Source organism: Thalassophryne amazonica, chromosome 2, assembly GCF_902500255.1.
Source record: "Thalassophryne amazonica chromosome 2, fThaAma1.1, whole genome shotgun sequence".
Taxonomy (NCBI): Eukaryota; Metazoa; Chordata; class Actinopteri; order Batrachoidiformes; family Batrachoididae; genus Thalassophryne; species Thalassophryne amazonica.
The window spans coordinates 118821662-118837039 of record NC_047104.1 but is presented as its reverse complement, the minus strand read 5'-3'; the positions used below and the strand labels follow the sequence as shown (position 1 = coordinate 118837039).

The 15378-nt window shown below is 42.2% G+C and overlaps 1 protein-coding gene across 2 annotated transcripts in view; it reads left to right on the top strand.

Moving 5' to 3' along the window:
• The window catches only part of blzf1 (basic leucine zipper nuclear factor 1), a 34872-nt gene that overhangs the window by 9577 nt on the left and 9917 nt on the right, over positions 1–15378 (top strand). Inside the window, exons 1-4 of one of the 2 annotated variants that reach the window (XM_034192596.1) lie at positions 6526–6541; positions 6841–6920; positions 11846–11884; positions 12009–12457. In XM_034192596.1, the coding sequence (XP_034048487.1) occupies positions 6902–6920; positions 11846–11884; positions 12009–12457 (507 nt within the window). In that variant the 5' untranslated portion in view covers positions 6526–6541; positions 6841–6901. Of the gene's footprint in view, positions 1–6525; positions 6542–6840; positions 6921–11845; positions 11885–12008; positions 12458–15378 lie in introns of those variants that run through there. The other variant, XM_034192589.1, reaches the window with a different exon arrangement.

Sequence of the window (15378 nt, the reverse complement as noted above, 5' to 3'; positions counted from 1 at the left end):
CATTTACATTTGCTCTGATGGACTACCCCAGCAGTGGGGAATAAGTTTCATTACACTAGAAGTCTTTCAGAAAGCGCTGTAACTAGGTTTAAGGATATGATTCCTTCTTTATGTTCTCTAATGCCATATACCAACACAGTGCAGAGTAGCTACCTAAACTCTGTGAATGAGATAGAGTATCTCGTCAAAACTTTTACATCCTCATTGAAGACAACTTTGGATGCTGTAGCTCCTCTGAAAAAGAGAGCCTTAAATCAGAAGTGCCTGACTCCGTGGTATAACTCACAAACTCTCAGCTTAAAGCAGATAACCCGTAAGTTGGAGAGGAAATGGCGTCTCACTAATTTAGAAGATCTTCACTTAGCCTGGAAAAAGAGTCTGTTGCTCTATAAAAAAAAAGCCCTCCGTAAAGCTAGGACATCTTACTACTCATCACTAATTGAAGAAAATAAGAAACAACCCAGGTTCTTTTTCAGCACTGTAGCCAGGCTGACAAACAGTCAGAGCTCTATTGAGCCGAGTATTCCTTAAACTAGTAATGACTTCATGACTTTCAGGGTTTAGAATTCATCATAGTACAGAAACAGCATTAGTGAAGGTTTACAAATGATCTTCTTATCAACAGTGGACTCATCTCTGTGCTTGTTTTGTTAGACCTCAGTGCTGCTTTGATACTGTTGACCATAAAATTTTATTACAGAGATAGAGCATGCCATAGGTATTAAAGGCACTGCGGTGGTTTGAATCATATTTATCTACAAGGTTCTGTGCTAGTGTTATGTGTCGGATGCAGCTCGGAGAGAACCGCCAGCGTTTGAAGGACCCAGTATGAAATAAGCAGAGCACGGTAACAAAGGCTAAACTGAATTTAATACATAACAGTGATGTGATACAAAACAACAAAAGAGTGTGCGGTCTGGCGTGGTGGTGATACGGTGCGCTCCCAGCAGCGCTAACGGTCCGGAGCCAGAAGCCGTTCGGACCCAAGGACCCCGCCGACACCCCCCAGGTGGCCGCAACAAACCGATTCTGTGAAAGAAGGAACCATTATGTGAGTCCACACTCTACACACAGAGAGACCACTCAAAGGTGTACATAAACAGCAAACACTTCCTGGCTTAATTACTAATCAGCTTCCCAACCTGCAGGCATGGAACATCCAGTTCACAAAACTCCACTGCAGTGGAAGCCGATACATGACTAACGTACCGCTCAATATAATAAGGGTGTGAGGGACACCACATTTACTGACTGTATAAATTTAGTCACAAAATCTAACGTACCTCAGGAAGTGTGCTGACGAGCGTGAGACCTCACCCCCTCCTCTTTCACAGACCGTGCATCAAACCCTGGATGTTCTCTGCATCCACTGATGATGAGATGGCTCCCGAGACGACGATCTCACCCGTCTGGTCACAAGGTCGAGTCTCTGGCAAATACACACTGTATACTCCAGTCTTAAATGCCACCATGTTCCAATCCATATAGATGCACCACAGCTGTGAGTCCTGACGAGCCGCAGGTGATCAGGGTGAGGTCCTGATAACCTCAGCAACACAGCCACTCAGTCCCAAATGCAAGCCACCTGGAAGGAAAAACAAAAGACAGAAACAAAAAGGCAGCCAGGCCCCCCAGCCATACAACAGCTAGGACCAATTTTATTCACTTTATACATGTTTCCGTTAGGCAGTATTATTAGACAGCATTGCTTAAATTTTCATTGTTACACAGATGATACCCAGCTTTATCTATCCATGAAGCCAGAGGACACACACCAATTAGCTAAACTGCAGGATTGTCTTACAGACATAAAGACATGGATGACCTCTAATTTCCTGCTTTTAAACTCAGATAAAACTGAAGTTATTGTACTTGGCCCCACAAATCTTAGAAACATAATGTCTAACCAGATCCTTACTCTGGATGGCATTACCCTGACCTCTAGTAATACTGTGAGAAATCTTGGAGTCATTTTGATCAGGATATGTCATTCAATGCGCATATTAAATATGTAGAACTGCTTTTTTGCATTTGCGCAATATCTCTAAAATTAGAAAGGTCTTGTCTCAGAGTGATGCTGAAAAACTAATTCATGCATTTATTTCCTCTAGGCTGGACTATTGTAATTCATTATTATCAGTTGTCCTAAAAGTTCCCTGAAAAGCCTTCAGTTAATTCAAAATGCTGCAGCTAGAGTACTGACAGGGACTAGAAGGAGAGAGCATATCTCACCCATATTGGCCTCTCTTCATTGGCTTCCTGTTAATTCTAGAATAGAATTTAAAATTCTTCTTCTTACTTATAAGGTTTTGAATAATCAGGTCCCATCTTATCTTATGGACCTCATAGTACCATATCACCCCAATAGAGCGCTTCGCTCTCAGACTGCAGGCTTACTTGTAGTTCCTAGGGTTTGTAAGAGTAGAATGGGAGGCAGAGCCTTCAGCTTTCAGGCTCCTATCCTCTGGAACCAGCTCCCAATTCGGATCAGGGAGACAGACACCCTCTCTACTTTTAAGATTAGGCTTAAAACTTTCCTTTTTGCTAAAGCTTATAGTTAGGGCTGGATCAGGTGACCCCTGAACCATCCCTTATTTATGCTGCTATAGACTTAGACTGCTGGGGGGTTCCATGATGCACTGAGTGTTTCTTTCTCTTTTTTGCTCTGTATGCATGCACCACTCTGCATTTAATCATTAGTGATTGATCTCTGCTCCCCTCCACAGCATGTCTTTTTCCTGGTTCTCTCACTCAGCCCCAACAAGTCCCAGCAGAGGACTGCCCCTCCCTGAGCCTGGTTCTGCTGGAGGTTTCTTCCTGTTAAAAGGGAGTTTTTCCTTCCCACTGTCGCCAAGTGCTTGCTCACAGGGAGTCGTTTTGACTGTTGGGGTTTTTCCGTAATTATTGTATGGCCTTGCCTTACAATATAAAGCGCCTTGGAGCAAACTGTTTGTTGTGATTTGGCACTATATAAATAAAATTGATTTGATTTGATTCAGTTGGAACACACCCTCCGGTCCCCCTTCTTAAACAAGGGACCACCACCCCGGTCTGCCAATCCAGAGGCACTGTCCCCGATCGCCACGCGATGTTGCAGAGGCGTGTCAGGCAAGACAGTCCCACAACTGACAGCCTAAGGGCAGTTCAGAATCTCCCTGACCAGTAAAAAATCAAGGACCGAGACGTCACCCGGGATGGCAGAGCCTGGGCCCCACTCTGGAGCCAGGCCTGGGGTTGGGGCTCGCTAGCGAGCACCTGGTGGTCGGGCCATAGCCCCATGGGGCCCGGCCGGGCTCAGCCCGAAAGAGCGACGTGGGCCCGCCCTCCTGTGGGTTCACCACCTGCAGAGGGGCCATGGGGGGTCGGGTGCAGAGAGGATTGGGTGGCGGTCGAGGGCGGGTGGCCCGGCGGCCCAGTCCATGCTCACAGCCCCTGGCTGTTGGGACGTGGAATGTCACCTCGCTTGGGGGAGCCTGAGCTTGTGCGGAAGGTTGAGAGATACCGACTAGAGATAGTCGGGCTCACCTCCACGCACAGCTTGGGCTCTGGTACCCAACTCCTGGAGAGGGGCTGGACGCATGTCCATATCAATGTTAGTTAAATGTGAGGGGATGTCAGTTGGCAAAGTGTATTTGTTCCTTGTCTCTTTCTTTTTACACTGCATAATACCACAAGCAATTAAATATGAAAACATGGAAGAAAAAGGGATTTTTTAATTTTGTGTCTGTAAAATTTAGGCTATTTACTCTAGCTCCCAATATTGTAGCTTTAAATATCCAAACAAAAGAATTAATAAAATAAATGTCAACATTTTGATCATGTGTTATAAATATAACATGTTTCCCAAATTTCTTTCAATTTATTCTGATTTTGTAATTCCAGTACAATATACACTCCCTCTTGTCCATTGTCAGTATATTGTAGTTTATATGAATTATATTTTTCCTGTGAAAGAATGACAGTCCTTTATAAATGTACAGAAACAGAAGATGTATTCATATATTCATAATTTTCATATTCATATTCATATGTTTGAGCCCAGCCCAAGTCAGAACTGCTTTGTTCAGTATGACCCAAGGTGTCATTCCTTCATTCATTCCTTGCAGATTTATGAATCATTCAGTGATTACTATGTTAAAATCAATATTTTCTGTCTTTGTAGGATACACCATGCGGATGTGAGCAATAATAGTTTGCGGCAATGGAATATACCATCTGAACCAATGGATGTCCCAGACGTATTCTGAACATACTGTGCAATTTTGGAACATGTTCATGCATTTGCCCACCTCCTTTCACACTCCACCCTTTTTCAAGTGAACAGCGTAATCCTAAACAAAGTGTGACAAAAGCGGTCAACACAGTGGGAAGAATTGTCAGTCCAATTCAAGTTCGAGAGTATGTTGCAAATATTTCATTCATGGATCCCCAACTGAGGAAAATCCAGTTCCCACCCTTCATGTTGGGTACAATCTGCAAAAATCAATCCCTTCTCAAAAGCAACCTAGAGCGACCATTTCCTGCACCAAGAAGCGAGAGAGAGAAACCTGAGTTAAACACTCATGAGGATGAAAAGGAATCAACAAATCATATTACTGACATTTCCACACCTTGTTTTATAGGACCACACTTACCAGTTTCAGTGTTCAATTGTTCTGAGAATTAAAGGGTTACAATGCACTTATCCAGCAAAACAGGTACAGTAAGCACTCTTGATTTCCCTAGTTGTTTTCAAAATGCACACCCATATTTTGTGTGGAATGGTCCTTATTGCAGCGGAGGGTTACCTTCAGCCTTGAGGAAACAAACAGGTGACTCTGATGAGATGTCATGATAAAATACCTCATGTAACCACTTGGAATCAAAGTAGCTCTATGCTTTCCCTTCCTCGTAGTCACTTAGTAGTCTTTTTTCTCGGATCAACATGCTGCTTGTCAGCCCTGGTTAGTGTGAGTATGTACTCAGCAATGTGCCCATACATGGTTGGTGGCCAGCTGAGCTGACCTGTTTTCTCATTTATCCATCCATCAGTGAGGTCGGTTAAATGGGTCAGGAAGTTGCACACCAAGTACAAACAACAAACTATGTTAATCTGCTGTCTTGCAGACATTGTCCTGCTGGGCAGAGGGCTTGACTGGGGGTCCTAGTAAACAAGCTAAGAAAGCCGTCCGTCCTTCCGGCTAGTTGTTTTCAGTCCTCTGCATTGTAAATACTCCAGTCTGTCAACATTGCTGCTCCTGAAGGTGTCTGTTGCTACTTCTTCGGTTACTGGGTCAGCCATGGCATGTCAGGCCCAATACATGGACTATATATACACACAAAATACCAATAAACAGAGTGAAATTACTTTGATTTAAATGGCCGCTCACACGTGTTGGCTGTGTTTGTTACTAGTGACCTCTGACTTCTCCCACAATGCAGTGCGTTACCCCAGATTCCGATATGGCTTATTGCACCTCTGTCCGAGGGCAGATTTCTGTAGAATTATAGGCAGTGGCTATCCGTACATTTTATTAGTACATAGTAGGTCATGTGATCATGAGGCTACATGCTTGTACATGCATTTGCTATTGATACATAGATTCCGAAACTGCGTTAACCACAGCCACTAACCCTAGCCCTAATAATAACCCCTAACCATAAAAATAACCCCTAACCATAACTCCTAAACTTAATCCTAACCATAACAAGGCTGTGCTATGTACAAATAGAATTTGGGAATATTAAAACACATACATATGAATAGTGACTTCTTAGAATATAAGATCTTCATATCCGCATGAGAACAAGGCCCCCTCATTGAGGCCATGTTACACTGACATATTGATACAGTAGCCCACAAGGGACATGCTTAATCCACCATTCCCACTTACGAAAAGGATTTGGTTGTTGGTGATCTATTCACTGGCTGCCAGTGCAGGCTATCAAATGTGAAAAACCTTGTTTGTATGAAATGAAGCCTCATACATAAACAAAATATGCAACCTCACCACTAGATATCCTCCAATCCTACACACTGTAGTTTAAATTAATGTAAAACATACTTAATACTAAGACATAATGGAGTCCATCAGTCAATATGCAAAGTTTCTGTCAGTAGTTTTGTAAAAACTACTGCATATTCAGCTTTAAAATTTTAGATTTTGATAGATACAGGTGAAATCCAGTGACCTTCCTATTTTGGACCACATTTGCGTCTTTTAACATGATAACTTGCAGTTTATATATTAGGTTGAATATGGCACAGTGGTACACGTCTGACAACAGACACATGTAAAGTCTGCATTTTGTCTACATGCAATTTGTAAAGCCTTGTTTCTAACTGTAGCACCCTGGTGGACACGAAAACATCTATTGCTTGTTTAGCATATGGAAAATAATAAGTGACAGCAAAACACCACTTGACAAAGTTGCTTGCGGGGTCCTGGTTGCGACGAAAAGCAACTGTTGCTCTGCAGCAGAAGGTGGCGGTGTTGCACGTAAATACCAGTTGCTAACCGCCGTAATAACACAAGACGAAGAAGAATCAAGAAAAGCTACAGTAAGTCGGGGAGAAAGAACTAAGTCAAAACAAACAAAAAAAAACAACCAAAATCACTTTTTTTTTTTTAACAGTACTGTCCTCATATGTAGGTAGTTCTGTAATGGTTAAATATAAATACTGGCGTTCGCGTTGTAATGATAGGCTGATAATAGACATATTTTTGCTCCAACGTGGCTTGAGAACTAGCCATTAGCTAGCCACTAGCTTAGCAGCTGAGTGTCACGTACCCGTGGCTTTCTTTGTTTCTTCTTGTAATTTATTTAAAAACATGCTTGTTCCTTTTTATTGTGGTTTAGGAGAAAGAGTCGCTTGAGCTTCCTAATCGAGCCTCTGTCTTCAATAACTCCAGTCTTCACCATGACAGCTGCTGTGAGAGGTTTGCACAAAGTTGTTACACATTAGACTTGTTTGCGTTTTTTTTTTAAACATCTGATACCTAAAAGCCTAACCTCCATGGTTTTAGTAGTTACTCATTAGTTATTTATTTAGACAGATCCTGTTAATGGTCCTCGGGAATCTATGGTACCCTGTAACAACCACCATGCCCGTTTTCACCTGCCAAGTTGTTCTGGTGACCTGGTTGCCCCTCTCATTACCAAACAAAAAACAAGTGAATATCATCAAGTATACAGATGGAGAAGGGTGGAGAGAAAGTGGCTGCAGGTTATGTGTCCCTTTGGCCTTTTCAGCCACTTGGGTCCTGGTTCAGGCAGAGAGAAATGTCATATGACGGAAGTGTCAAAGGTGCTGCTTCCTCACAATGCAAGTGATACTCCTTTTCTTAATCTCCCTGAGTAACTGCTCATTTGACATAGTCATTCCGGGTGTCCCCAAGGATCTGCTGAAGACACCCATTCGTCCCCTTAGGTTACTGGTTACTGTCCAAGTTTTACAACCATACAGTAAAACGGTTAGCACCAAGGCCCTAAAGACTTCGACCTTCCTTTTCATGTGAAGATATAGGCATCACCAAACACCTCTGTCTAGTGACCTCATGACCCTGCAGCTCTTCCTGGGTGTGTCTCAATCTGATTTGCTGAGGACCTGTAGGCATGAATGTCACTGCCAAGATAAGTGGATGTTTATACAATGCCTGAAGTGTGAAGACCTGGAAGTGGTCAGAACTCTGTGGGTAGATTCACCTACTTTGGGTCTGGTTGTCACAATGGTCAGCATACGGAGGCATTAGCAGTTTCTGCGATAGACCGGCTCCTTCCAATAGAATTGGATGTCACCCCTGTACAGAGCGTATTATGGTGCTTAAACGCAAGCAGTCACTGGGTGTTGTGTCTTTTGTCTCAGTCAATGCCACAACTGCGGTGAACTGATGCTATCTATGCATAAAATAAAGGTATGTATGTTGTAACACAGTAAATGTTTCTTTTCATACCAAATGTGTAATTCTCAGCTATGTTGTTGTTATGTAAAGCTTGTTCTTAAATTGCTGCAAACACTGCAGTTTGTTGTGAGACTGTATAGATGTCCAAAATTTATACATTTGTACACAAGATATGATTATTTACCACAATTTTTCGTAGCAATAAGCACTACTAATGGATGTGTATTTATTTTCAACGGGTCAAAAAGCTCAGGACACGTATGATGACATCTTATTGTCCCATAGTGGAAGAAGATCAACATGCATGTTCAGTAGGAACTGGAACACCCCCCCAGTTGCACTCTTTATTTTCATTGTTATCCTCCTTTAGCCATTCAGTAGGGCAACTTAGCAGTTGAGTGGGAAAACTTTGTTTCATAGCTTGGAAAGTAGGGTTGAGTGTTGAGATGACCAGTGACTGTTGCATTCTGGGGTGTCTTGGCATATTGGTAGCTAGTGTAGTAAAGAACAAGCAGTTTACTGGGATTGAGTGACGTGTGGAAGACAAAATACTAAAACATGAAAGCATTTTATTGGAACAAACTGACAAAGGAACCCTGGAACTGGTATTTATAAAGATGTGTTGTTAATAATTTGGATCCCTGGGAAATTCTAAACAAATTGTGAACCAGTGATCCCATCCGGCTACATCTGCTAAGTACTGTCCTGGCTAACGCACAGATCTTGAATAATGTGTATAATCAAAAAAAAAATTCTATGATCACACATACAGTTTTAAATGAAAGCCTCAGGATGTCTGTTTCTGTGTGAGTGGGTGTACAAGTAAAGGAGAGAACCAGAAGAATGCAGAACTTAAATACACTTTGATTAACTTAGCAGAATTAAAATATAAGAAGCACAAATTCATCGATGTCAGACTCTTGCTGACTAATATACTATATACACTCAACAAAAATATAAACGCAACACTTTTGGTTTTGCTCCCATTTTGTATTAGATGAACTCAAAGATCTAAAACTTTTTCCACATACACAATATCACCATTTCCCTCAAATATTGTTCACAAACCAGTCTAAATCTGTGATAGTGAGCACTTCTCCTTTGCTGAGATAATCTATCCCACCTCACAGGTGTGCCATACCAAGATGCTGATTAGACACCATGATTAGTGCACAGGTGTGCCTTAGACTGTCCACAATAAAAGGCCACTCTGAAAGGTGCAGTTTTGTTTTATTGGAGGGGGGGATACCAGTCAGTATCTGGTGTGACCACCATTTGCCTCATGCAGTGCAACACATCTCCTTCGCATAGAGTTGATCAGGTTGTCAATTGTGGCCTGTGGAATGTTGGTCCACTCCTCTTCAATGGCTGTGCGAAGTTGCTGGATATTGGCAGGAACTGGTACACGCTGTCGTATACGCCGGTCCAGAGCATCCCAAACATGCTCAATGGGTGACATGTCCGGTGAGTATGCCGGCCATGCAAGAACTGGGACATTTTCAGCTTCCAAGAATTGTGTACAGATCCTTGCAACATGGGGCCGTGCATTATCCTGCTGCAACATGAGGTGATGTTCTTGGATGTATGGCACAACAGTGGGCCTCAGGATCTCATCACGGTATCTCTGTGCATTCAAAATGCCATCAATAAAATGCACCTGTGTTCTTCGTCCATAACAGACGCCTGCCCATACCATAACCCCACCGCCACAATGGGCCACTCGATCCACAACATTGACATCAGAAAACCACTCAACCACACAACGCCACACGCTGTCTGCCATCTGCCCTGGACAGTATGAACCGGGATTCATCCGTGAAGAGAACACCTCTCCAACATGCCAAACGCCAGCGAATGTGGGCATTTGCCCACTCAAGTCGGTTACGAAGACGAACTGGAGTCAGGTCGAGACCCCGATGATGACGAGCATGCAAATGAGCTTCCCTGAGACGGTTTCTGACAGTTTGTGCAGAAATTCTTTGGTTATGCAAACTGATTGTTTCAGCAGCTGTCCGAGTGGCTGGTCTCAGACGATCTTGGAGGTGAACATGCTGGATGTGGAGGTCCTGGGCTGGTGTGGTTACACGTGGTCTGCGGTTGTGAGGCTGGTTGGATGTACTGCCAAATTCTCTGAAACACCTTTGCAGACGGCTTATGGTAGAGAAATGAACATTCAATACACGAGCAACAGCTCTGATTGACATTCGTGCTGTCAGCATGCCAATTGCACGCTCCCTCAAATCTTGCGACATCTGTGGCATTGTGCTGTGTGGTAAAACTGCACCATTCAGAGTGGCCTTTTATTGTGGGCAGTCTAAGGCACACCTGTGCACTAATCATGGTGTCTAATCAGCATCTTGATATGGCACACCTGTGAGGTGGAATGGATTATCTCAGCAAAGGAGAAGTGCTCACTATCACAGATTTAGACTGGTTTGTGAACAATATTTGAGGGAAATGGTGATATTGTGTATGTGGAAAAAGTTTTAGATCTTTGAGTTCATCTCATACAAAATGGGAGCAAAACCAAAACTGTTGCATTTATATTTTTGTTGTGTGTGTGTGTGTGTGTATATATATATATATATATATATATATATATATATATATATATACACACACACACACACACGGTTGGGTAGGATTACTTTGAAAGAATACATGTGGATTAAATGTATGTATGTACATACATTTGGATTACTTATAATTGTAATCTGATTACTTTTGGATTACATTTCAAAGTAATCCTGCCCAACCCTCTCTCTCTCTCTCTCTAAAGTCTACAATAATCACGAAAAATGGAGCAAGAATGAGCACCTCACTGCTCGTGTGGATGACATACTGGCTGCACTAAAACAAAATGGATGGCTTCCAATGTGTGATTTCGCAGAAACCACTATGCCTGTGCTGCAATCTGTATATCTGTAAGACACAATATAACCAAAGCCTAAAATCTACTGTCTGGCATCAGTTGTGAGTCTCTTAAATTGTGGTACTGGGTGAATTTTGTTGGGATGGACCATAACCATAGCATCACTTCAGTTTCTACAAAAGTATTCAAATTTATCTAAAAGAAACTTGTATTTTGTTATTAATTTGATACCAGGGAATGAGGGGAGAAAAGTAAAAGTTTGCATTCTTGCAGTTTGATGTTTATCATTATATGGCTACCACAGTAGGCGTGCTTTGATTGGCTAATTTCTGGTCTGATATTTTCCCATATCTGACTGTTACCATGACAGTCAGTCTGTATTGCGTATCAGATTTGTGATTTTGTTTACAATTTTCACAGCACGAAATAAAACAAAATAAAAGGCAAACAAAGAAATTATGAGCGGTGAAGAGGTCCAGCCTCCGAGCGCATTTTATTACACTGACAAGTCTGAATTGGAGAAATTAACAGCAAACGAGCTCAAAGTGGACATGAAACATGAATACCAACAAGATGAAAACACAGCTCCGAACAGCTACATAATAAACAAATTATTACCCTTACTTGCTCTGTTAATAATCCTTTATTATTGCTCTGCTGTCAGAGGAGTTCCTTTCTCGTTGTATCTTGCACAGGCCTGATTACATGTTCCAGGCTGGGTCCAAATTGCACCTAATGTTTCACGCTTCTAAACTTTGGCCCAATCATGGGATTTTTAAGTTTATTTTATTTATTATTGGTAAGTCTAAAGTATTTGAAGGAATTCAGATAATTGTGAAACAATACGCTCAACTCAGTATATTTTGCTGAGTGCATTTGCTATGACTATACAGCCTCACATCTTTCTTGTATTAACTCTTTCTAATGTACAAATGATATTAAAAAATGATCCAGCCTGTGACCAAGCTTGTAGTATGAAAATATTCCAAAAATGCAACTTGAATATCTCAACAATGTGTTTGAAATTTCATACATATCGATGTGCTGTTTTGCAATTGATCATATATTTGTGCTGTTTTTCTCACTGTAGCTCACGTAGACACTTGGATTCCTGGCAGTGGCATAATGGGTACATCACATTCCATCTTAATGTGTTTTAAGAATGTTGCACCAGCGTTTAGGACTGTACATATCCCATTAATCCTCAAGGACACACGTGTGAACGCAGCCTAAAATTGAACTCTTTGTTCTAGATTCTTCCCGTGTGCCGGTTCGAGGTTCCGGGGATGGGATGGAAACTGATAAAGCATTGAGCACAGATTCACTGCCACCAGGGTCATCTGCAGTACCCCTCTTGAAGGGTACGAGTCCAAAACACAGCCCCAAATCTAATCATGCTGCTGCTGTTGCTCCCGCTCACCAACCTCTTGGTGTGCTCCACCTGGGGAAGGTGAGCAGAGAAGCCTGCACAGAGATGGAAGCTGTAAGAATTATTGTCCCACGGGCCGCCATTATCCGAAGTGGACGCCCGGGGCCTGCTGGGGGGAATGGGGAAGCTGGGCAGCAGATTGAAGAGCAAGGATCTCCACCAGTGTCTGTGATGGAGGACTGGAGAGGACAGCTGGAGAAGCTGCAGAACTCTGAACGCAGGCTTCTACAGGACAAGGAAGGCCTTTCCAATCAGCTCCGTGTGCAGACGGAGGTACAGCCGAAATGATGCAAATTGGATATTCAATATTGGGGTCTGATATTACAGTATTAATGGCAACCTGAATTAGAGCTGAAACAGGTCTTTTGAAACAGTTGATAGATGTATTTTATGCCAACTCCGATGCTAACGCATTAGCATGTCTATGGCGTTTTCAGTGTTAAAGTTAGCATTAAGCTGCTGGCATTTCAGCATGTTTGTGCATTTGTTTTCTATAATAATTAATGGCTCAGAGTTTGTTGTCATAAAATATTCAAATGTATTACAAATAATATTTTTTAATTTATTTTTATTTCTATATTAATAATAGCAAGAATAATAATAGTAATAATGAATAATGCTACAATACAATTTTAGAGAACGAGACATGAGTCACGTGTCATTGTAGAGAAGCTTGAATCTTCGACTGGACTGGGTTGCTTGACGTGAGGACGTTTCGCTTCAAATCACAGAAGCTTCCTCAGCTAAAATTCTTGCTCTGGTAGTCTGACTTCTGTCTTGACTCTTGTAGAGAAGAATAAACCAGAAGCCAACAAAAGCTGGACTTTTTAACCTAACCAGACCCCTCCTACCGAGAGGCCGACTGCTATAGGCTAGTGACTAAACAATAGCTCTAATTAGCACCTATTGTGCTCTAGTTAGCACTCTCCTAATGATGGGATGGAAGCCTCCCCTGACGACTCTCCTGATGACGTGAATGACTCATTACCATGAACAAAAGACTGAAACTGCTTTGACCTGAGTACCCCATTGTAAACGGGACAAAGTGTGTCTGAGACCCGCCCCCCGGTTAAGGCTGGGTTTCAACTGTTTTACAAAGAATGCTTCCTTGACACCTCTCTCAAACCATTTCTTCTCTCTGACTAAGATTTTAAGTTCCTTGTCCTCAAACGTGTGGTTAGTGTCTTTCAGGTGGAGATGAACTGCAGACTGAGGTCCACTGGCGACCTCTCTGCGGTGCTGGTATAGCCTCTTGTTTAAAGAGCCTCTTGTTCCAATCTGTACATGGAGCGAGTGGAGAAGACAGCCTTGACGTCGTTCACGGGCATCTCTCCCAGTCACTGGTTCAGATATGTCGATGACACATGGGTTAAAATCAAGCAACAGGAGGTCGAGGACTTTACAGAACATATCAATTTGGTGGATTCCAATATCAAGTTCACACGTGAGGATGCCAGAAACAACCATTTAGCCTTCTTGGACTGTGATGTTACGATTGGAGAGAACAGGCAGCTCCAGACAGAGGTTTACAGAAAACCCACTCACACTGACCAATATCTGCTCTTTGGCTCAAATCACCCCCTTGAACACAAGCTCGGGGTGATCAGGACTCTTCAACACAGAGCCCTACAGGTGCCCACAACTGCAGAGGGAAGGGCTAAAGAACAACAACTTGTACAGAAAGCCCTCACAGTATGTGGGTACCCACAATGGTCCCTGGACAAAGTGCAGAAGTCCCAGAAAACAAAGAGACCAGATAGACAGGAGACGGAGATAAGAAGAAGAGGAGTGTCTCTCCCTTATTTAGCAGGAGTAGGGGAAAAACTACAGAGGATCTTCAGACAGCACAAAATCCCTGTTTACTTTAAACCGGTTAACACCTTGAGACAGAAATTAGTTCACCCTAAGGACAGGATCCCTAGTTACAAACGGAGCAATGTAGTGTATTATATCAGATGTCAGGAAAACTAATGAACACTACATAGGTGAGACTAAGCAACCTTTAAACAAGAGGCTATACCAGCACCGCAGAGAGGTCGCCAGTGGACCTCAGTCTGCAGTTCATCTCCACCTGAAAGACACTAACCACACGTTTGAGGACCTGGGAAGTTAAAATCTTAGCCAGAGAGAAGAAATGGTTTGAGAGAGGTGTCAAGGAAGCATTCTTTGTAAAACAGTTGAAACCCAGCCTTAATCGGGGGGCGGGTCTCAGACACGCTTTGTCCCCTGTTTACAATGGGGTACTCAGGTCAAAGCAGTTTCAGTCTTTTGTTCATGGTAATGAGTCATTCACGTCATCAGGAGAGTCGTCAAGGGAGCCATCAGGGGAGGCTTCCATCCCATCATTAGAAGAGTGCTAACTAGAGCACAATAGGTGCTAATTAGAGCTATTGTTTAGTCACTAGCCTATAGCAGTCGGCCTCTCGGTAGGATGGGTCTGGTTAGGTTAAAAACTCCAGCTTTTGTTGGCTTCTGGTTTATTCTTCTCTACAAGAGTCAAGACAGAAGTCAGACTACCAGAGCAAGAATTTTAGCTGAGGAAGCTTCTGTGATTTGAAGCGAAACGTCCTCACATCAAGCAACCCAGTCCAGTTGAAGATTCAAGCTGCTCTACTATGGAAACCACCTGGACAACTGAGAGCCTACACAGAAATATGTGTCATTGTAAACTATGTGGTCATTTCACAAGTTATACAGAGAATGTTGCACATATAATGAGTCAGGCTACAGTTTTTGATTTAGGTTTTATGGTTAACTGGTTATGCTAACTGCTCATTTGCAGCAACAAAAATACCTCTTTTTTTTACCATATGTTTTATAACATATGTTTCAATGTTGTTTTATGGCAACTCAGCACTTTGATAAAGCAATGCCATTTGAAATAATTATTTTTGTTCTTTATTATAAACTGTTTTATTCTTTATTATTTTATATTTCAACAGCCAAGGGACATTTGATGATTTGTTGATTTTCAAGTATTTTAAGTTTTCAAATAATGTTCTGTTGTTAAATAAAGTGATGGAACGAGAGAAAAATTGTTTCCCTGGCACATTTTAAAAACATTCCCTACTAATCCAATTAATCGATTAATCATGTCGAAACCCCATCAGATTCATCAATGATCCAAATAATTTTGTTGCAGCCCTAACCTGAATACTTTTGTAGGCATTTTCCCCATGAACAGCGGCATGAAA